Raw genomic sequence first — 23,090 nt, 5'->3', positions numbered from 1 at the left:
AGCTCACGTCCTCATCCTTCCAGTGAAACTGACATTTTTACCGAACCATATTACAGCGTGCACAGCGCGCTTCAGCCCTGATAGAGCTAATTTCACAAGAGCAGCTCCCCTCCTCCATCTGCATTGCAGATACCGGCTGTAACCAGAGACTGTGACCAGGGGCTGAGGAGGGATGTGTACAGAGCTGGAAGCAACGTCTAGCAGTCATGCTGGTACACAGGAAGTCAAAAGTAAACAATTACTCCGATACCTGTTAAATATAATGCCACTTCTCTGAATACAGATTTTGCAAATTAACCCTGGGTTATTCTGGGTAAATTTTAAGCATTTAGTCCAATTTCAGGTTCTGTAAGTTGTTCTTTACTTTAACCTCCAAAGAGTGAGGAATTATGTAACTGGTAAAAAAAAAAGAGCCCTATAGTAAATACTACGCTTTAATGGAATAGTTCAACATTTTGGGAAATTCGCTTTCTTTCTGAGAGTGAGATGAGAACCGATTCCAACCTCATGTCTGTATTTTAAGAATGGAGCCGGAGGTAAGAGGTCCCTATCCACACCATCATCGATTTTAGGGGGAAGTTTAAAATTAATTCCTGCAGCCTCGTCGTTACAATCAAGTTCCAAGGTTTGCTAGTACTTGTGCCTGTGCAGAGACCCATATAAAACTGGCCGCATCTGGCCACCTGCACTACAGCTGGATAGGCTGCGCGTAACCGCCGGGTGTAGTGATAAACTGTTGTTGATCGAGAAATAGTTACAGCGTGTGTAGCGGCACTAAAAGGTAAGTGAACCCTTTGGAATTACCCTCATTTAAGAGGCTGAGGTTGAGTTGTCTGGGAAGAACGAGCAGCATCTGGTGTAAAAGGGACACGGCATACCCAGATGAAAGCATCTACCCAAGGCTACCCGTTTACCCCTGTTTCCAGTTTTTATGCTAAGCTAGGCCGACCAGGCCATGACTCCAGCTCCATACTCAACACAAAGACATTAGAGTGGACTGTGTCAGTGAGGTGATGGATTCAATTTTATGGCGATGTTTGAGGCTCCGCGGGATTTGCAAAGTTGGTCTATTGAACTGCGTTACATCCTAATGTTATTGTGTGTTAATGTAAGGCTTATTCAAATACAGATTTCTGTGACATTTTACTTATGATCATGACAGTTTTGGAAGATTTTAACTTTAAAGTTACAAAACACCACAGAATTGTCAGTGAGCTGTTTTGTTAGTTCACCAACTTCAGTAAAACTTGTATAAATCTGGCTAGTTTCAACTTTGCTGCTAAAGAATCTGCCTGCACATCAAAAATATTTCTTTCGTGCCCACATTTTTTGCCAAAATAAAACCCAAAGTATACAGGTCACATGCAGTTAGACGCCTCATACTGTGACCAGTGATGCAGGTAAATCCAAACTGTGCAGGTACAAACTCTCTGCCGGCTCATGAGCATGTTGGCTGCTTTTCACCTTCTTGATTCAATTCATATTCATATTCACCCGTTTGATGCTGTGACAAATGTGCCTATCAGTGTGTCACTGGTCTTCCCTGTGATCACAGTGTGTATCTCACCTGGGTTTGCTGTGCGAGTCCTTTGAGCCGAACCATCCCTTGTGTTTCTCCTCAGTGGCAGCGGGGGCCTGTTCAGACCCATCCTTGGACTGACTCAGCCCATGGGAGAACAAGTTCCTCCTCTGCTTCTTCCCGTGGCTTTCCAACTCCGCCGTGGAGGCAGCTTTGGGCAGAGCAGCCTGTGTCAAACACTCCTCTTCCTCCGCCTGCAAGGGGCCGCTTTGCTCCAAAGCCGCCGCTATGGCAGCCTTTTCCTCTTTGCCGGGTTTGTCAAAAGACCAGCGGCGCCCGTCTCCCGCGGGGCCTTTGCGGGCGTCTGTGTCGGCCCGCGGGCTGAGGTTCTGTAGAGACATGGAGAGAGGCAAAGACTTCTGCAACGGTCCCAGGCCTAAAGCATCTGCGGGTTTTCCTGAGCCTGGGTCCAGGGGCTGAACGCTGTAGGCATGGCTTCCGTTAAAGGACACAGTGAGCTGAGGCACTGCTATGGTGATCTCACCGACCTCATCACCAAACTCACATTTGAGAGAGGACGACTTGGGTGACGTGTTTGCCGTGTGCTCTGCAAAAATGAGGAAAGAGGGGGAAATGAAAAGAAACAGAGAGAGAAAAACAGAGATAGGGGGAAATTGATGTAGGTAATCAATGACTTTACTAAATTAAATTTGCATGCGGCTTAATCGGTTGATAAAACCTTGTAGTGGCTGCGACTGACAATTCTTTTCAAAGCAGGATGGGTCAGTATCTCTGGCCGACATAGGTGCAAGAATGATTGGAAATGGATTAATTTACCGCGGTGCGATTCCTGAATCAGCTCTAGTATAATGAGAACTGTCGCTCTGTGCTTCATAGTGCAACATCTCTCCAACCCCGCTCTCCAATCAGGTGATTTAAAAATGTAGATGGCACTCAGAGTAGCTCAAAATATACGTAGCATCTCCAGGTGTGGGATGTTTACTTTTACTTCAGTTTAATTAAGTCTTTGCAGGCCCATTATCAACTTGTTTCATAACAGGAGATGCACACATTTCCTGGATTTATGTTTAAATTAAAACCTTTTCCGTATGTTAGCTGATTATAGCAACACTGTGGTCTTACAGCTGGATGATACCGACAATCACAGCATTTTCTCTATAGTAATATGTTATGATATTTACTATTCAATATAACATGGTGAAAAGTTGAACCAATGTCACACTAATACATTAACTAAAACAAAATCCCACAATTTAAAAAAAAAAAATTTTCTCATTATTTTACTTTATTCTCAGATAAAATTTTACCATAATTTATTTAGATATATACGAACTGCGAATCACAATATCTCGATATTATTATTTAGACAGTCAGAATATGATTACTGTATATGGAAGGATGATTACGAGCAGATCTGAAATGATTAGGTGATTAATTGATTAGTCAGTCAACCTAGAATTAAATAAGCTACTATTTTTGATAATCGATTAATCAGTCAAGTCATTTTTTTGAGCAAAAATGCCAAAGATTCGTTGGTTTTAGCCTCTTACTTGTGAGTATTTGATGGTTTTCTTTGTCTTCGAAGATACTAAAATCAATTTCCATCGGTTTATGGTCTGCTAGTTGGGAAAAAACAAGCCTAAATATGTCAGCTTGAGCTTTGTGATATTGTTACTGGTATCTATATTATTTTTTGACAATTTATGACCCCAACAATTAATAGCTCAATTGAGAGAACAACTGACAGTTAAATCGATATTGAAAATAATGAATATTTGCAGCCCTTTTAACCCCTTGGTAGCCCTATGCAGTGTTAGGGCTCTCCTTATACCCCAGTATGAAGTTTGGTGAATATTTGCAGGGCGGGAATTTTCGCGGGTAATTGGTGCTCCAGTGTCCCATTTTGTTTGACTAGGTTAATAATGGAGGGTTTGCCACTACTTGTGTCTGCCGGTAGACAAGAAAAGTGTTCATAAGCCTCATCACACGTCATCTCCCCTGTTTTAAGCCTTTATAGGAACAGTTCAACATTTTGGGAAATGCCGAACTGTTCCTAAGTTAAGCTAACCACCTGCTAGCTGTAGCTTCTTATTTAGCGGACAAATAGCAGAGTGGTATTAATCTTGTAATCTAAAACTGAGCAACAAAGCAAATAATAATAATATATTTATTTCCCAAACAGTCAAACTATTCCTTTACGTGTGCAATCACTTTTTCTTTGTCCCAAGTGCCCAACTGTTGCAAAAATTGTTTTGCAAATACATTTCAAACTTTATGAGATAATCCTCCATCAAACAAAACCAAAAAAAAGGGTGAAAACATAAGATAATAAGATAATTAAGATAAGATAATTAAAGGAAGAAAGTGGAGTATTTGTAGCCTCTTCGTGTTTCACATTCAATACTCCTGTGGCACATACATGCTTAAAAGTTTCAGTTTCGCAGTCTGCCCAGTCCACCTACCACCCAGCTTCCTTTTTAGAGTTAAAGATTGTGAAACAACCTCATAAACAAGAACAAAAACAAAACCTTTCAAATTAATCACGCAGCTCTAACACACAACATGAACATCAGTCAATGAGTGGAGAAACAGCGAATTCAGATGCTTCCACACGGGTGCACTGCATGGTACCATTAACCGGTTAACATCCAATCATCTTCTGTGCCATGTATAAAAATGCTGAGCAGGCCCAGTTGATTCTGATTTTTCTCTCAAGATGTCAAGAGGAAAAGATCTAAGTGACTTTGGAAGAGGATTCATTGTTTGGGCACGGATGGCGGGAGCTTCAGTCACAAAGACTGCTCAACCGGCCTGTGTTTCAATAGGAAAGTGTGGTTGACGACGCACATGCGATGACCGTGATGCTCGGGCACTAGTGCGATATGTCAGGAAAAACAGAAGGGCAACCTTTCCTCGGGTGACTGAGAATGTCAGTGCAGGACGTGATCAGACTGTGTCAGCAAGAAACAGTCCATCCCATATAGAGAGGGATATTATAGCAGGGTTGCAGTGCATAAACCCTTCAATACAGAGATGAATGCACAGTGGTGGTGCAGAAACCGCAGGCACTGGTACACAGAGATGTGGAAAAAAGTGATATGGTCAGATGAGTCATCGTTCACCATGTTCTCGACAAGCGGGCGAGTGCATGTGTGGCGTACACCAAGAGAACGGTAGAGGCCTGAATGCTGGACCCCTTCAGTGAGGGGATCCGGTGGCTCTGTTATTCTTTGAGTGGCTTTCTGCTGGCTTGTTTTGGGTCCACTTGTCCCCTTAGAGGAAATCGCTGCAAATCAATACAACGTTGTTCTGAGTGATCACCTTTATCCCATGATGAAACATTTCAATCATGATGGGAGTGGTCTCTTCCAGGATGATGATGCCCCCACCCATAGGGCACGAGGGGTCACTGAATGGTTTGATGAGTATGAAAATATGATGTGAACCATATTCCATGGCCTTGGCAGTAACCAGGTAACAACCCAACTGAACACCCATGGGAGACTTTGGACCTAGGTGTTGGACAGCGCTCTCCACCACCATCATCAAAGCACCAAATGAGCGAAAATCTTTTGGAGGACTGGGGTCCATCCCTCCAGTAGAGTCCAGAGACTTGTAGAATCAACGCCAAGGAGCACTTGAAGCTGTTCGGGCGGCTCGTGGTGGCCCAACAGCTTACTGAGCCACTTTGTGTTGGTTTTTACTTTAAATTCTCACCTGTCCATATTTGAGTGTTGGCGGATAAAACAAGGAATTCAAAGATGGCACCTTGTGGCTCTTGGAAACTATAATAAGAATTTTTCCCTATTTTATGACATTTCACAAACAGTTCATCAATTAATCGAGAAACTAATCAGGTGGTGAAAATGGTTGTCAGTTGCAGCTCTAGGTTAGTTCTTTGATTTTTTGTTGAAAATGATTGCAGTCTGTCCCACAAGAGGTAAACCTGAACCTGCACACATCCACTGCGAAGAAAAAGGATCGACAACTCTGAAACTGAATCTACCGTTGGCCTAAATGTGCAGCAAGTATAATAATCAAATAATCTTCAGTAAGTGAGAACACGATCTGTCCGCTGGTCATTCTTACCTGGGCTGTTGTCTGCTGTCAGGTTGCTGCTGTTACTGGGCGAGTTGGAGAGGTCGGAAACCACCACACTGATGCCGGCTGTGGGACTGAGGCTCCCACCGCGAGACGACGACTCACTGCTCTCCGAGCCAAGTGATGTGCTGGAGCGAGTGTCTGATGACTTCCTCAGCTTCCCTCTCAGGAAAAAGGTCCTCATCTTGCTCCGTCGGGCCTCACCTCCCTCGTCATCCTCGTAATCCTCCTCCCCGCCTCCATCACTAGGCAGCCGATGCCGCATCCGATACAAAGACCCGTATCCGCCTGGCAGGACGGCCGACGAGGAGTCGTCGTCACTGGATCTCCTCTTCCCCCTCATGCGCTCTTTCAGCTTGCTGAAGGTGGAGGCGCCCTTGTCCTTCATGACCAGGTCGTACATGCTGGCTGTCAGGTTGTTTCGGGTGAACTGGATGGTGACTTGAATGTCTCCTCGTTCCTTCTCCTTCTTCCCTGTTTTGGAGTTGAGTCGGTACCACCTGCAACAGACAGCAATCCATTCACTTGAGCTTGGTAGACACACTGTGTGTATCATTCAGCAGTGGAACAATGAATTATTTAGTCAATTATTTGGTCGACAGAAAATTAATCAGCAACAATTGTAATTAGTGGTTCATTGTTGAGGTCATTTATCGGGGAAAAAAATGCAGAACAATTTCTGGTTCCAGCTTCTATGATACGAGGATTTGCTGCTTTTTCAGTTTTATATCATCGTAAATTTGATGTCTTTGTCTTCTAAGCCACCACATTTTTCATAATTTTATAGCCTGAATGATAAATCGATTAATCAAAAACAGCAGCAGAGCAACAGATTGATCCGTAATGAAAATAACACCTGTTAGTTGCAGCCACTGTAATATCCGCATTGTGCTTCAAGTGCATGTCCTGAATAAAGTTGCAGAGCGGGAGGAGCCATTTCGTGTCCATTGACTTTTCCCATGGACAATGTTACGTGACCGACAGTAGAAGCTCTTCTACAGCTTGGTTTGGCACGAAACTCTCCCGGTTGAATCATCAGTACAAAAGATAAACAACTGCATTAGAAAATGTCTTGTTCTTTGATGAAAAGTCAAAAATTACAACCCTGTGTACATAAAAGCTTTGAGCTAAAAGCTAAGTGCGACTAATGTTTCAGCAAGAAACATCCAGTCACTGAGCTTTTAATTCTGTTACTTGAGCCACGAACAGCAGTAGAAAAACCAAAGATTAACAATGCTGAGAAAACTGAAAAGACAATCTGCAGTTGGAATCAATTAAATCCAGTTTTAAATTCTGGATTAAGTTTGGATGAATTTAACAACAATGGCGCCATGTTTTGCTCTCAACTATAACGACGAAGCATTTTGAATTCACACATTTATTCTTACAATTTTTTAATTACAAACATGCACAAAAAATGATTTTACTGGTTTTGTGACAAAATCACCTCCCCAAAACACTTGCGTCACCAATTAGTTCAGCACTGAGTGGGGTCATGACGTAGGGTGAACGGCTGTATAGTAAGCATGAATGGGACTAATCTGTGTGTGTGAGTCTCTGTGTCCTAGTAATACCACAAAGCTGTGTGTAAGCTAGACATCCCACAATACATCGGGGGGGGGGCTCTTTTGACATCAGACCGGGTGAGCAGGATCAGTGAAGTAAAACAATACTCCTTTCTAATTTAACAGTGAGCGCCCTACATAAATATGACAGAGCCTGACCAAAAACACATCTCCCCAACTGTGAATTCCTTTACTGGACGGACACAGAGGAGCAGTTCTTAGAAACAATGTTTACTCGTGGGTGGAACAGTGCCAACAAGTGCACCTCACCATGACTCATGGGGAAATCTCATCGGGTCTGTTGTGACTGGTTTATAAAAAACACATATGACTGAGAAAAATTCCCCCACTAATTATTTGTTTCTGAAACTGGTGTTGCTGGCACAGCGCAGGAAGGATGACAGAAAATAGGCCTGAAACAAAGACCTGCTTTTATTTGTTCACTTCCTGTGCTATGGGGCTATTTTCTCCTCACACCTCGACCACAGTGCCTGTCTGTTCGTGTATAATGTAAGCATTATGAGGCTGAGTGACACACAGCTGCCCAAATGTCACGATAGGTTTCTGATATAGTACGGTTTTACTTAGTGCCACGTGATTTCCAGGCTCCAAATTCAAGGATTAGTTGACTCCATGTGGAGCTGCTTCACAGAAATGTTACGTAATCCTATCCGGAGCGATGAAATGACAGAGAAATGTCCAAAAGAAAAAAAAAACAAAGAGCCAAAAGTCATAATGTAAACCTGATACTGAAGTATATCCCAATAAAATGTAAATAATGTACAAATGCAGACGTCTTTGACAAAACAAATCATTGATGAACATACAGTTTGAATTAAAACGTGAAAAAAAAAAAATTTCTTCAACTAAAATGAAGTGCAGTTACATACAGCCCAAATTTTGTAATTGTATGTGGTTGCAAAACTGAAAAGAGAAATATAAATATAGTGAATTCAGCCTTGTTGCACAAACATAAAACAGGATGTCAGAGGGGTTGGAAGGAAATTAACCCAAACGCTGCTTCACGAACACAGTGCAATGCCCTGTTCTGGTGCATCAACAAGGAAATCTAAATGTCATTTTGTGGAACGTCAGATGCACAACTGCAGAAAGCTACAAGTATGGAGGTTAAATATAAAAGGCGAGCCATGAAAGCTCCTACATGAAAGAAAAACCGAGACTAGATCAAGCCCGGTGATGTGTGAAAAGAACCTCACACATTAACTGCACTGCTGTCTTAGAAACCAGAGAGCTTTTTATTCCCCCCCCTCCACCGCAAGATCCTCTCCTTTTTTTTCTGTAAAACCCACAGTATGACTACACAGAAATGCAGTGAGGCAGGAAATTAACCCAGGTCACAATCCAAACACTGCTAAATAACGGCTGCAGCTGGTATCTGCATTGATCTCAATGGTCAGTTTGTCTGGTGATTCTATGGTTCAAACCAAATGGGATTTTAAAAGCCGATGTTCTGAATTAATATTGTGTGTTTAGGCTGCCATTGCTTGTGCCAATATTTTTGATCAGCTTCACGCTAAAATATCACAAGTTTTTCCATGTATGCTCCACAGTTTTCTTACCAGAGGGTAAAAGGTTTGTGAGAAAAGCATTTGGACAATCATGGGAAACTGAAAACCTTAGAAAGACAAAATCCTTCTACCTCGGTTTGCAGTTCTGTAAGACAAAAAAAAAAAAAAAAAACCCTCCTTCCCCTTGCCCTTCACTGGTGGGGAAATGAAAGACACAGCCAACACTGTGCTAACAGTTAACATGGCTGGTAACAAGTAGTGGATCATCACATTTAGCATTTTAGCATGTTAGCATGCTAACATTAGGATGTTATCATGATCAGAGTATTACTTTTTTTTTTTTTTTTTTAAAAAGGAAAGGAAAGGAAAGGACTATGTGAAACAATATTTTTTGCAAACCTGAACTGTTCCATAATAATATTTTGAGAGATTTTGACTAAAGAGTCGTATATTTTAATAGGCACCCGTATCATTTTTCCTGCATTTGCGGTTCCTGGCAGCTTTATACTTTGTTAAATTGACAAAATGATAAGTCAGACTTGTAGCTGAGTTTTTGCTGAAAACAGGGTGAAAAGAAGGATAAAACAAAGACAAATACAAATGCATAGAAAGTTGGCAAAAATTAAACTCCAGAGGGTTAATAAAAGGTCAGCAGCCAGTCACATACTATAAAACCAGTGCCATTATGTCCAGGTCCTGTTCGGTTCTAACATCTAGCTGTTTGATTACATAGGAAAAGAGACAAGAAAATTCTCTGCTGTAGCAAAAACATTGGCCTAAATTGTAGGATGCAGAGAATAAAAAAAACACAAGTCATATAATTCACGGCACGGGCTGTTATGTAATCATCATCATCCTGCCACCGACCTCAAGTTCAGCCCTGAAAACGCAGTAACACCCAAGAACAATGCCAGTGAAAACAATTAGCAAACACACTCCCTCCAGTACAACTCTGAGGACCGCAAATACCAAGCAGGTGGATCCCCGACGACGGGAAAGAGAGGAATGCTGATGCTTTTTATAGCTGCACGGGAACAAAAAACATGATGTCCCACATAAATACACAACAAGGGAAATGTTCCACATGAGCAGACGTGGGAAACCTAAGTTGTCCTGTTACCAGATTATCAACCACAGTGTAAACAACGTCAAATTCCTGAGCTTTAAACCTGTCTGTTCCCTTTTTTCTTTATTTGGAAGGGGCACTGTTTTTCTTTGTGTGGGCTCTTGCGCCTGTGACTAAAATTGTATACCAGGGCTGCTACCTCACATGCCTGTTAGGTGTGGACTCGAGTTTCACGTCGATGGTCCAACAATAGTATCAGTCCTCCTGCTGACACGCCAGCCAACTCCCTGTAGCCCAGGCGGGGTTCACATTCCAAACACGGGGCCAGGGAGCCATGTAAGGGTTTTTCTTTTGCAAACATCAAACTACTACTACCACCGTCATCATTGATTTCCCCGTCCACACATTGTAATGTAGGGCATTACTCTTAGAGGATGTCTTAGAAGTCTCCCTCCTAGCCTCTACTTTTTTCTGTTTGAGAAGAGCGTGGAATGAAAACTTGCAAATTTGTGATTTATTTACATTTTTTTTGTTAAATTATAGTATTTTGTTGACTTTTGAAGACTGAATTACATTAAATCCATTCATACAAAAACATTGGGAGAAACAATTTGCTTCTACTGACTAAAAACCTTTCAAGAGCTACTTTCATGATACACAAACCGTCTTTTGTGTATCTTTTGTTTTCGAAGACGATGCAAAAAAAGTTACGGGCCCATTAACATACCTGCAACTGGGCTTGTGGGTCATGTAATGCGTGAATAAGCCTGACAACAACAAATGTGAACTCAAGTAAACAAACATGTGGCCTTAACAAAGAAACTGCAACACAGAGAAGAGCAGCAGCCTGCATTTTAAAACCCACGTACTCAGGCAGAGCACAGTCTGTTACAGAAGAGAACCCAGCTTCCTAAAAGCATCATCCCACGCAGATGCCTGTAAACTTCAACAAGGCCGCTGTCCTGATACTGCGAAGCATTTTGGGTTATAACATCCGCTTAAAAGCTTATGAAGATCTCTGCACCACAACAATCCTCATAACCAAACGCCCTAACTGCCGTTTTGGAATTTGTGGGAGTCGACTCACGAATTTTTTTTTCATAAAACAATCCCATTCCAGAGCTGCAGAGCATAACAGCATATCTGCTTCCCCATCTTGCAAAAACAGGAAATCAGAACACTCCACCCCGTCCCAGCATGACACCATCTCCTCATCTCGCCCTGATCCACTGATCCACTGAGGAGCAGATAGGAACATTTTCTCTTCCAGCTGCAGTCTTAGTCCAGGCTTCATCTTACAAAGTATAATTCTTCTGTGGAACATGCAGATCCCTAGAAACCACCCTTCAAGGTGGGACACGCCTGCAATTACAAGACAAGTAGGCTATCAGTCTATTTTATCCAGCATGTACTCAGTCTCTGTGGGGCTCTGTAAGCCTGGGTGGTATCAGGAGGCAGACAGTGGAGACTGGTGCCATGGGTGCAGGATCTGTGTCAGCTGTGGAATTTAGCACTTTATTCAAATAAACTGATATTTAAGGTTATATTGCTCTGAGATGCCCTTTTTTCAGAAGAGGAGTCAGAGGGTTTTAGTGAGGATCAAGGCAGTCTACAGTGGCCAAGTGCTTGAAGCGCTACAACTTTAGAAAACCCAAGCAAATGAGGAAAACGTCTTTACCACTCTAACACATTCGAAAGACTTTGCTAGCAGCTCTGTGACGCTGTACTCAGGCACTGCAGTGCTTTGCGCTAAATGCTAACGCCACCATGCTAATCTGCTTACAATGACAATGCTAACATGCTGAGTTTTAGCAGGTATAGCGTTTCCCACGTTCACCAGCTTAGTTTAGGGCGTTAGCATGCTAACATTTGTGGATTGCCACTGAACAAAAAGTAAAGCTGAGGCTGCAGGGGCTGCCCCTTCTTACGGCATGGGGAAGAAGTGGGCTGCTGAATTCAAATGTGGCGCAGAGAGCCCAGAAGATGACACCGTCCTGGGAGGCCGGTCACTGCCACCACACAGAAGGCCTTTGACAAGATCCATGACATGATCATGACGGGATCCGTATGCCCCATGGCCACCGGACTAAGTGTGCAAATGTAGGAGGGGACTACGTTGAAAAATAAATTTGCTAGGTTTTCTAAAATTGACTCCTCCCACCTTATGCCACAGACTTATCAATCACCCCTCGTATTTTGGTCCAAAGAAAGGGGACTCAAACATGAATGTGCTCTTTTGCTCAACTGAGCAGGCACTCACCAACTGCTTCTGCTGCCAATTAAACATGCTGATTCAGCAGAAATGTTACAGGCAAGGTCCAACTAAAGCCAACGGTGCTGGACATACTGCGAAAACCACAGTCAATGACCAGCCAAAGACGGCCCAACAGCAGCAGACTACTGACGTGATGTGTCAGGGCTCTTGGAAAGAGATGCAAGGTAGGTAAATGGTGCCACATCATTTGAGCTACCAAGTGGACACTTCCTATTACATCTCTTTCAGTGAATTAGGCCAACAAACCCTCCAGGAACACTGTAGGTAACGGTGGTAAAGTGGCCTGGATTCCTGCCTCATCAGCACAAGCAGCAGACTCAGGCCGTGAGTCCCAGACCGCATTCCACATCTGGATGCAATGAGCTCTAACCTCACCACCAACTTCCCTCGTAATACTTTCACACAACCCAGCATTGTATCTTAAAGCCACACATCCACAGGCGCACATCAGGGATCACTGGTAGACAACGTGGAAAATAGTTACTCACTATGGAAAATAAGCAAGTGTTAGGGGAAAAGATACAAAAGGTAAAATACATCCAACCTTTAGCAGACTCCATGGACAATAACAAAGTAAAAAGAAATGTACTGGCACAAATTAAATCATTTTAGGACTCAGCTGTATTTACTGTCCTTAAACAGCAGCTTACCAAGTTTTTATATCGCTTTTAAAAAAAAGGTGTTCATCAAGTCCACAACGTAGTTAATTACAGTTTACGGAAAATTTAGATAGTCATCTGAAAAGTACAGAAAACCACGGAGCTCATGGGTGATTTTTGTCACGATAACAACAAACTTTCCACTTGTGCATCATATGACAAGCTTGTTTTTCCCAAAATAACTATGTTGTGATGAATGGATGATGAGAAAACTTTACGCCCTTATAATGTGATCATAGGAAAAATTATTCTCTCAACGTAAGACAGAATTTTATTTGATGATCACGGGAAAACCAAGCTTCTGTGCCGAGATCGTAAAACAAATAAGCTGTGGTCACAAGACAACAACACAAACCCTCCAAAATACCTGACTGACCACCTTTGAAAACAGCTACAAAAGCATCCTGAGAACGGAGGGTGCAACAAATACTAAAGGTTAATCAACTTTCAAATTACTTCTGTTGGACATCACTCTTATAATACAAGGCCATCTTATGTGAAGATCAAGGCCGATTTCAGCCTTACAGAAGGAAGATTCCTGTGGACACTTGTGTCCAAATACTCCTGTCAGCAAAGTCGCAAAATCAGGCCACCCAAGAAAATGTACTGTAGGTCTCTCTACTTGAGCAGATTGTCTGTAAGATTTAACCAGCGCTAAATCTCCCAAATAATAACTAACGTGTTCAAGGAAATTAACTATCAATTAAAATCTGATTTAAAAAATGTAGAGTCCCGATGAACAACAGAAAAGGTGACAACTGTCAGATAACACTGATATGTAAAATCACGAAATGCCGCATAGCTAGTTGCATTTTCTTTTAATGGCTGATATTGGATGGAGACTGATCGGTTCATCACTGAAGCTTAGTAAGCAACTAAGCTGACATTTTATAAACAAAATTAATGAGATATCTGATTCACGGAGTTTCACTACAGACCAAATCACATAACTGTATCCTTTAAATGTCCTTAGTTCCATCACATCAAGATTAATTAGCTAACTCATAAAAATATTAAGGGATTTGATGGATTTGTTCATTGGCTGATATACGGATGCACAGTAAATTAAAAGGGATTTTTTTTTATGTCTGTCAGCATGATTTACAAGGTTATCGGTGGATTATTCATGCTATTTTAAAAAAGAAATTAAATAAATGAAAGCACCCCCACTTATTTTGTGCTTCTATGGCAACAGCAACAAGCCCTTTCTTTCTCTGCTGTTAGGGTTAGTTTGATTGTCGACGAATCTGAGAAATACAGGGTTTTGAGATTAGTATTAATTTTATAATTAAAAGTAAGCTTTAAAAGGGGCACCCCTGTGGCCTAGGGGTTAAGATGCCAACCCTGGAACCGCAGCGTGCCCGGTCTGGACCGGTCTGGGACCTTTGTCGCATCTCCCCAACCATCGCTATTGGCTGTAAAAATAACAATTCACAGAAAAAAGGAAGCATTACAAGATTCAGAGTTTAATGGGGTCTCTCAAAAATAATCTAAAATAAATTTAAGATATCCCCCTCCTCCATTAATAACTCTAGTAATAATTTTACGGGGCTTCGGGATTACACTTGATTTGCTCACTTGCTAAATGTAGAGTAAAGTCATTTTGACTGGTGGCTATCATCCCTCATTACTTGCTGCTTTGCTTACATTAGCCTGCTGGCTAGCTGGAGAGCTAAGAGTGCTCTGAGTACCTACAGGAGCAAAAAACAAGGCAGTTCAGGCTGCTGCGTCACAGTATACCAGATTCGGAAAAAAGGTCTACCTCTCCTTGCTGTTCTGGCCTGGTAATAAATCACCGGTAAAATGACATTAACCTTATCCACAACAAGTGTTTTCGTGTGTCTGCTTGTCTTTACTGCACTGTAAAGACGCAACAACACAACCTCTACATGACTCGGGAATATAAGCCAGTGACAAACGAGTAAAATGTAAGCTGCTTTATATCCTACTGACCTCATCATGTTCACTGAAGTTAACCGAATAAATCCCCACAGAAAATGTTTTCAAAAAGGCGCCGTACATTTATTTTACCCTGACAAGGATGATTCGTCGGGTCATGCTGTTATATAACCCAAGATGTCCATGAGATTACGTTCTCTCTCGGCTGCAGCCACTTAAAGTCTGTCGGCTCTCAGTGGAGGATTTTTTCTGGACGCGCACCACATGCATAGGCAGTCTTTCTGCCTCACTCAGCAGATGGAGGTTTAGTTCTCAGGCCTGCCTCGGTATCACTCACGCCTGAAACAACGTCAGAGGTTTGCTCTCTATAGACAGACAACATGACAACAGGAGGATATGAGACTAAGACAGCAACAGCAATGGAAAGGAGCAGTCATTATCATCATCCTGTATGTGAAAAATCCCTGCTCTGAAGCAAGAATTTTTAAATAACTCTCTTGAGAGGAAACTTAATGATGAAGGAAAACTGTGTATGACCAGTTCAATATTCATGAAAAAGCACCGCAAAATTAATAAATTGTTCATTACATGGGTTGCTTGCTACGCAAGCCAGTGTTTTTGTAGCCTCCTCCTGACTCTTTAGGGGAATTCACCCAACACCCACCTTTCCAGGAATCTGCTCTACACAGTCTGACATACAAATTCATCACGGCCACTGCATCCTCCCATGGCACGCATTTCAGGGCAGCTGTTCTGACTTCCTTTAATGCAGAAATTGCTGATTAAGATCAGACATTATGGGACATGTTTTAAATAAACCATTCATGCAGTTGTTTTGCTACTCTGATTTCTAGTTTGTGAAGTTAAACTGTGCCCCAATACATGCTTATAACATTAGTCATTTATAGTGTTTCTCTGTTATAACCAAGAGGTAGAGTAAATGAATCCAGATCACTGATTTGGTGTTTGATATTTTTTTTGTTTTGTTTTTTTTTGGTCTCACCGTAGGGCTGCAGCTAACAATTATTTTCATTACGGAGTAACTGTTTAGTTTGTAAAATATTAGGAAATAGGGAAAAAATCACCTTCACAATTTCGCAGCCTCAGGTGACGACGTCAAATTCCTTTTTTGGTTTAACCAACAATCCAAAATTTACAGGTGTATAAAAACCCAGAAAACCAGCAAATCCTCAAATTTGAGAAAGTGGACCTGCCGACGTTTGGCATTTTCTGCTTGGGGACTTAAATGATTAATCAAAATATATATTGACAAAAAATCTCTGCGATACTCAGAGGAAGGACGAAGGCACTGCCAGCCACAATAAGTCTCAAGCCTCAGCTATGAAGTCCAAAGTCAAGACAGGCCCAGGTTAAATCCTCAAGTGCTAAATTTTGTGCTTTCATGTCCTAAAAAGGTTATTTTGTTCCTTTCAATCTTTGAACAGTTATTATAGTAAATTTACAGCCAGCAACCATCAATTTTTCCCGACTAAATGTCTGTCGTTAGCAGATATTATTAACCGTAGCAAGCTAGCTGCGTAAGCCAATGTTAGCTCCATGACCTGGGTTAAAAACAGTGTCACCAACTTACTTTTTCTCGCTGACTTGTTTTACGAGACTTTAGGGTCTCGAATATGCACTCGATGGATACGTACAGCGCATGACGTCATGCTAAAGGACTGAGGCTGAAGCTAACATGTCCCAGGCAAAACGATCATACCTCACGAGTTAATGATCATGTAGAAGACATGAAAATAAAAACAATTAGCCCTTGTATTATGTCTCTCTTGCATTTGTATTTTCAAAATGTCACTTAAATGGCTACCATAACAAAAAAAATTTTTTTTAAAAAGGGGCTAAAAAAAGTAACGCTAGCTCAGGTGACGTCGCTTGAGGGTTAACTTCCCCAAATGCAATACGGGCAGCACCGCTAATGTCAGGCTAAACTCTGACGGCATCCAGGACCAGCTTCTAGACAGTGGTGAAATACTACACTGTTGTGGAACAGGACTTTTTTTCAGGTAACCCGATAAAATAATGTAGTTCATTATGTGGCCCTTAGCCTTGAAGTAGCGCTCGGTAACAACTGTAGTAAGCTAGCTGACAATTTCGCCCCTTCACATGAAAACAGATAAACACGTTGTTTAATCCTTTCCCAACACTTCACCTCTTCCGTTTTTTTGGTTTTAGAAAGGCTAATGAAAGTCCTCCCAACTTGGAAAGGCTCGAGTCCGGCCGAAGTCATAGCATTAGATGCAACGATCAGTCCACGACTGTTTTAACCATCACTACTTCTTCATGATCTAATATGCAGAATAAACCCATCTTCTGACAACATAACCACATCCACATTTAAAGCTCATCTTTCATTTCCACCGACTGTGACGGGAACACGCTGATTCTCAGTCCCGGAGAGAATAAAATGAGTCGGCGCTTCAGAAGAAAAGGGCCATTTCGACCTGCCACGTCTCCATTTGCTGAAATATGCGACCCCGAGCACCACAGTATATCACTGCGAAGCCTCCGACTCCTCTAAAGGGCTTTATAAATATTAGACATTGTAAAGTGAAAGAGTCTTGGCAGGGCTTTGGCCTACAAACACCTAGGTGCTCAACCTCTGAGATAATAAATGTAACAATGAAAAACTCCAGTGACTGCATTTTATTGTGTGTTTTGAAATGAAATATTACATGGTCATCTGTATGTAAATTGACTTTGTTTGTGTTGAGGTGTGTTGGATCCAAAAGCTAATTTTCTTTTTTTTTTTTTTAATTTCCTCCATCTCACCTGAGCAGCTTATTGATTGCACTCGTTTTTCTCCGTGCGTTTTCATCAGCAGATTTCACCGCCACCATTCATCTCTCTTTCTAGGTTTTATAACCATCCAAGTAAAGCCCACCTTAAACAAAGGGACAACCTTGAAGAACCTATTATTACGCAGCCACAGGGTAACACAAATCACACAGATTTACTTAAAAAGGGCGTTGCTGTGAACCGGCCGAAACCACAAATCGTCCTGAAGTGAAAACACGCTATACATAACCCCGCCAGACTGTGTGGTCATGTGCTGTTTTGAGTCGGTCTCCATCTGGTTCACGGATTGTAAAGATGTAGAAAAGTAAGGAAAAGCCAATCTTCCATCTCTACGTATGAATGTTACTCTTCTGACCTCTGAAATTGCAGAATCTCTCTACAGGGGTCTTATTGTCTTTGTCTCATTAGGTCATTTTTTTAGATTGGTTTTATTTATTTTCCTGGTTTTTAGACAGCCCATGGGTTATTTTAAAAGGGGCTAGGTAGGCTGTAGGTTGTTTCTAGGGATCAAATCACCTGATCACCACATTAGAAATTTTTATGATTTGATAGTCACATTTCTGTCTAATTCTAATTTTGTGGCATATTTTTTGTGTTATCTTTCTCATGTTGTTTGTAACTTTCTGTTATTGTTGCTTTTCTTGGACAGGACACTCGTGAAAAAAGATATTTTTAATCTCATTGAGGCTTTACTGGTCAAATAAAGGTTTTAAAAAAATAAAGGTAATGCTACCAAAAGGCAAACTAACTGCTGTGTAATTACCGTGACTGCGCATTGAACCTAAGTACTTTGCTGTATTGTTTATGTGACTAGGGCTATGCAATATGGCTGAAATCAATATTACAATATTACTTATAGTTTTTATATTTTCAATATGTATCACTACATGGCAAATGTACATATAAAATAATCAAATTAATGACTAAACGAAAGTCAAGGTCAACTTACTTGCTATTTCTGGGGCTTTCAACCATATCACAAAGATTTCCTCAGCAAAGGAACTTTGCTCAGCTTTTAAATGGAGCTGTGGACGTTCAAACTTTCCATGATTCCGAGCACATTTAGGTCCCCTCGTCCACGTCGGCATAGACGTGTGACAGTGTCGAAAGCTCCACAACAAGGGAGTAAGTGGACTTTGAGTGGAGATTGTTCTGTCAACTGCCGTTTCCAGTGTCAGGAATGTGATATTTTGTGAACTGTGAAGCTCAAATCAAATTAGTGTTCAGTACAATGAACTGTGTTTCTACTGTTGAGCATTACATCAGACAAAACTCTTGACAGCTTTTAGCCCAGACATCGTTTTTGTTACTTTTTATTTATAAACTGCATAAAATTCATTTAATTAATGAATTAATTTGAACGACAGAATTCTGTAATTCAAACAACACAAAATATGATCACGGTAAGACAATACACAGCAATATTAAATTATTTCCCAGCCCCATTCAGAATTGTACTGAAGTATCGGAAATGCTTCAATGACAAAAGATGGCGACAAAGGATTTGTCTGAATCTTAGTCTTAGTTATTTATTCTCTGAATTCTCTGACCTTCGTATATAAGCCACAGTTTTGTCAACTTAATGTCGTATTTAATTTAGGCAAAGTTCTTTTACGGCTGTTTTGTATTTCGACAGCTTTAAAGACTAATGCACTTGAGAAGTCTGACTTTGGTAAGTTTTGAAGAAAACGCTTTAAAGCGATGCTATTAACTTTGGGAGGAATAAATACCACGTCCCTTCTCTGACGCCAGGAAAAGTTACTCATAAGAAATAAAACGCACTGTTTTCCTGAATTCAACAGGCCCAAGGGGTTGTGTTGCAATAGCCTTTCTTGGTCCTGTGCGAGCCGCGGGCCAGTTCATGGTGGCTAATGTTGGTAAATTTTAAAAGGGGACACTGCTGTGTAAGAAACATTCCTGAGTCAGTACACAGACGTTAGGAGTCTTCTATAACTGTGCTACTGTTACACTGCGTTTTTATCATTTGTCACCATCCCATTTCGCCGAACAGTTCATGCAGTCGCCGTTCAGCAAAAGCTACGTCAGCTCACTTTAAAAAGCATTATGAGTACATAGGTTTGGTATTGGTACTAGAACTCACTGACTGAGGTGCGGCCAGACGTGCAACAGGATCGTCCCACAGACGACAGCGGTACGGTAACAACCTCCTTACCTTAACAACACGTTAAACTTAAGGAGGCTTTTAGAATAATGTTGTTGACGATATCAGAACTATACTGTTTTTGTTTACAGCTCAAAAACATGAGAAACTGTCGTGCTGATTTCACTCTTAAACGTCGAACATTTCAGTCCGTTGAACTCTCTTAAGCCGGGTTTAAAAGCTTGTTGAAAAGTTAAATGGTAGAGTTGAGTGGGACTGGATATGCAGGAGCTTTTGTCTTTAAAGCATACGACTGGAGATATTCAATATTTTCCTTACTTTCAACAAGTCCGCCACTGTAAATAGTCCCCAACAAATACACTATTTAATTCTGATTGAGTAATGGTTGCTGAAAAACTATAGTGCCCTGCTTAACATTTAGTCTTTTTTTTTTTTTTCTTTTTTTTTAATTAGGGTATATACGTATTCGGGACCCTTTTTTTTTTTAAATGTATGTCTTCAGTATAGGAACCAATGGGCTTTGGGCTGACAGCTACAGACAGTAGCGAAGTACCGAGAAACAGACAAATGCACCGTTGATACTTTAGCGCGAGCTAAGTAGCATGAAAACAGCAGCTTCTTCTGAAATGTGGTTGGTGTTCTGCTGGATGTTCTCTGTCAAACCCAAGCCGTTTTTTGGGGGTTTTTTGGTTTTCTTTTGGGTTTTTTTAAGGGTTGACATACATTATGTGAGCATCGAGTGCTGACTGCTGGACGTTTTTGCCATTGACCAGCCCGGCTTCACTGAATACCGCATGGAGATAACGAATGCATCCAGGCACCGAACTGCTGACACATCATCATCATCATCATCATCCTCCTCCTCCTCCCTGGCTGACTCTAACCTTCAAGTGACCAGCTCCAACAGGGCCGACGGGAGGAGACTGGTTCCCCTGTCATCTCATGTCCACGGGTCTATCTGAGTGAGAGCGCGGTCGGGTCGGGTGGTAGTCACGTCTGTCAAACTGCCATAAAAAGGACACAGAAACTAAAGAGAGGTGTGACAGGAGTCAATCGGATGTCCGAACGAGGGAGGGTGTTCGAGGTCACGTACCATCGAGTGTAGAGATGTTACTTAAAGGACAAATCCACTTGAAAACACTACGGCACCGATACAAATACAGCCACTGGTGATGCACTCTGTGTTGCCAGGTAAAATTCGGTCTTTGCCGGCGCAACTGACCTCTTTAGCATGAATTGTCGGGTGAATACACACCAAAAATCAGGTCCTGGTTGCGGCAATGACATATCTGGAAAGAGGATGACCACACACTGAGCTTTTTTACTGATTTTTACTGATCCTCTGTGTTTGCACCGCAGCTGGTCTTTGTCAAGTCAAGTTTTACACGGGTATCAGAAGATCGGACGATGGTACTAGGATTCAAATTACCTTGAAAAAAAAATTTTTGCTCTCGCCACAAATGTCTGGGAGAGCATAAACAAAGTGGCGTCACATCTCATTACGGTTTGATTGCAGGAAATGTTTTAGCTATCCGACACATCAGCAGTAAATGCCAAAAACTTGCCTCCGCACTCTTAATTTTGCACCGATACACAGTCAAACGGGGAGAAATCGATCATAAAACGACCAGAAAGTGCCCCCCCCCCCACCACTGACAGCAGCCTCAATTGACCATAATGCATTGCTGCCACTAGAGATGTTTTGAGTTCAAGAGTGCAAATCTCACCTTTTATTCAGCTCATTTCTGTGTTATCGCTATCAAACCTACGGACGAATGCAACAAGTTCAGGCCTGTTCTCTGGGAGGAGTTGAAGGGAATCTTGGGAAGTGTAGGAAATTTCAAGAAACTACTGTATATACAAAAGGTGGTGCATCAAAAAGGTACATTGCTATCTTCTTTTCGCACATATTGATCACAAATAAAACGTATCTAATGGTGGAAATTTTTCCTTTAACGTGTTTAATCTGTGTAACGTATGCAACAGCTTCAAACTTCATATCACCTCTTTTACGTCCAAGCCTGTGCTCCAGCTGGTCAGCTCCTGTAAAACAACATGTTATTCTAAAAAAATAAAAGATAAAAATACCTCGGAGCTTTCGGCTCATGAAACTGTTGGATAATCCCTGGATTTGGGACAGGCATTAATCCTGCCCTTGCTCCACGCCATGCTTAGGCTACTGGGGGAAAACATTTTAAGAACCCACAACAGAGCAACAACCAAACCAAAGCACCTAATGAGGGCCACCCCAGAGGAAATGGGGAAAATGAGGTTTTCTAGGAGGTCTGGTTTTTGGGGACCAAGCCTTCAGCCCCAGCGAGATGTGCGGTGGTCAGGGTTTAGTTTGGCATATCTGTGGGAGGAGGGAGGGTGTGTCTGCAGGGCCCTGATGCAGGACCAGAGATCTGACAGCTTTGTTTCTGTCCGAGAACAAACTGTGTGGCAACAACACAGGACAAAGACAGACTGGAAAAGACAAGAAACCCCCTGATGAGTTCACTGAACATGGGAAAACGGAAAAAGCAAAGGCGGATGAAGCATATGCGTGGAGCTCTGGGTCACATAGTAGCCTCAAGTGCATGCTGAAGCCACACAGACACACACACACACACACAAAGCTATTACGTGTATACACAGCTGAACTTACTCGTTTTTCACGCATCTGCTCTCGCTGAAGAGCTTGTCCAGTTGGATCACAGCCTGTCCAAGGAACACGTCCAGCCCGATGAGCGCCCGGTGCATCACGGTGAGCACCAGCTCGCTGCTCCCGGCCGGGTAGCCGCTCCGCCCGCCGCTGTCCAGCACGCCGGGCTGCAGCTCGAACGAGCACTCCTCCTTCCACTCCGGCGCGGTGGTCTTCTCCACCACGCAGGTCGAGTATTTCTCCTTCCCCAGCTGGATGATGGTGTACACATCGCTGGTGCCGTGCTTGCCCTTGCCCCGTAAGCTCCTGCCCCTCAGCACCGTCACCTGGACGTGTGTCGGTACCCATTTCTGGTCCTCCTCTACGTTTAGCGAGGACATGTCCCCCCCTCCCCCCTCCCTCCCCCCCCCGACCAGAAAGACAAACAGACAGACAGACCGACCGGCCGACCGACCGACAGACCTGCCGCGCACACCGAGACGAGGCGAGGCAACCGGGGAGAGGTGGTGGTGCTGTCCGCCGCTTCCTCCCTGCTCTGGGTGTGCACAGTCACATCAGCGGCGGGGTCGGCGGGCGGTGCCGCATTATGGCTGTCTGTTGTCTCTGCGAAGTTGCCGTGGTTGCCGGTTGCCTTGTGCCCTCGTTGCTCCTGCGTCCCGCAGCAGTCTGCTCTGCGGCAGCGGCGGCGGCGGCGGCGTTCGTCCCCGCACGGCGCGTCCCTGCCCGTCTCCTCCCGCCGCACGGGCCTCTCTGCGGGCGGCGACGTCACGTCTCTATCCTCCTTCTTCTGCAGGACGAGGAAGTTCAGCGCCGACACAACACATGGCCCCATGTACACGGACTACAACGCACGCCTGTGCCGGAATGTGGGGTGTG

At 42.7% G+C, this 23,090-nt stretch overlaps 1 protein-coding gene across 2 annotated transcripts in view; it reads right to left on the bottom strand.

Moving 5' to 3' along the window:
- The window catches only part of rab11fip5a (RAB11 family interacting protein 5a (class I)), a 32,827-nt gene extending 10,233 nt beyond the window's left edge, over positions 1-22,594 (bottom strand). Inside the window, exons 1-3 of one of the 2 annotated variants that reach the window (XM_040137057.1) lie at positions 22,218-22,594; positions 5,630-6,141; positions 1,568-2,126 (exon numbers count right to left, since the gene is read on the bottom strand). In XM_040137057.1, the coding sequence (XP_039992991.1) occupies positions 1,568-2,126; positions 5,630-6,141; positions 22,218-22,594 (1,448 nt within the window). Of the gene's footprint in view, positions 1-1,567; positions 2,127-5,629; positions 6,142-14,766; positions 14,876-22,217 lie in introns of those variants that run through there. The other variant, XM_040137056.1, reaches the window with a different exon arrangement.
- Between the last annotated feature and the right edge of the window lie 496 nt (positions 22,595-23,090).

The sequence above is a fragment of the Xiphias gladius genome, chromosome 10 (assembly GCF_016859285.1).
Source record: "Xiphias gladius isolate SHS-SW01 ecotype Sanya breed wild chromosome 10, ASM1685928v1, whole genome shotgun sequence".
NCBI classification, from domain to species: domain Eukaryota; kingdom Metazoa; phylum Chordata; class Actinopteri; order Istiophoriformes; family Xiphiidae; genus Xiphias; species Xiphias gladius.
This window is presented reverse-complemented; position numbering and strand designations above follow the sequence as displayed.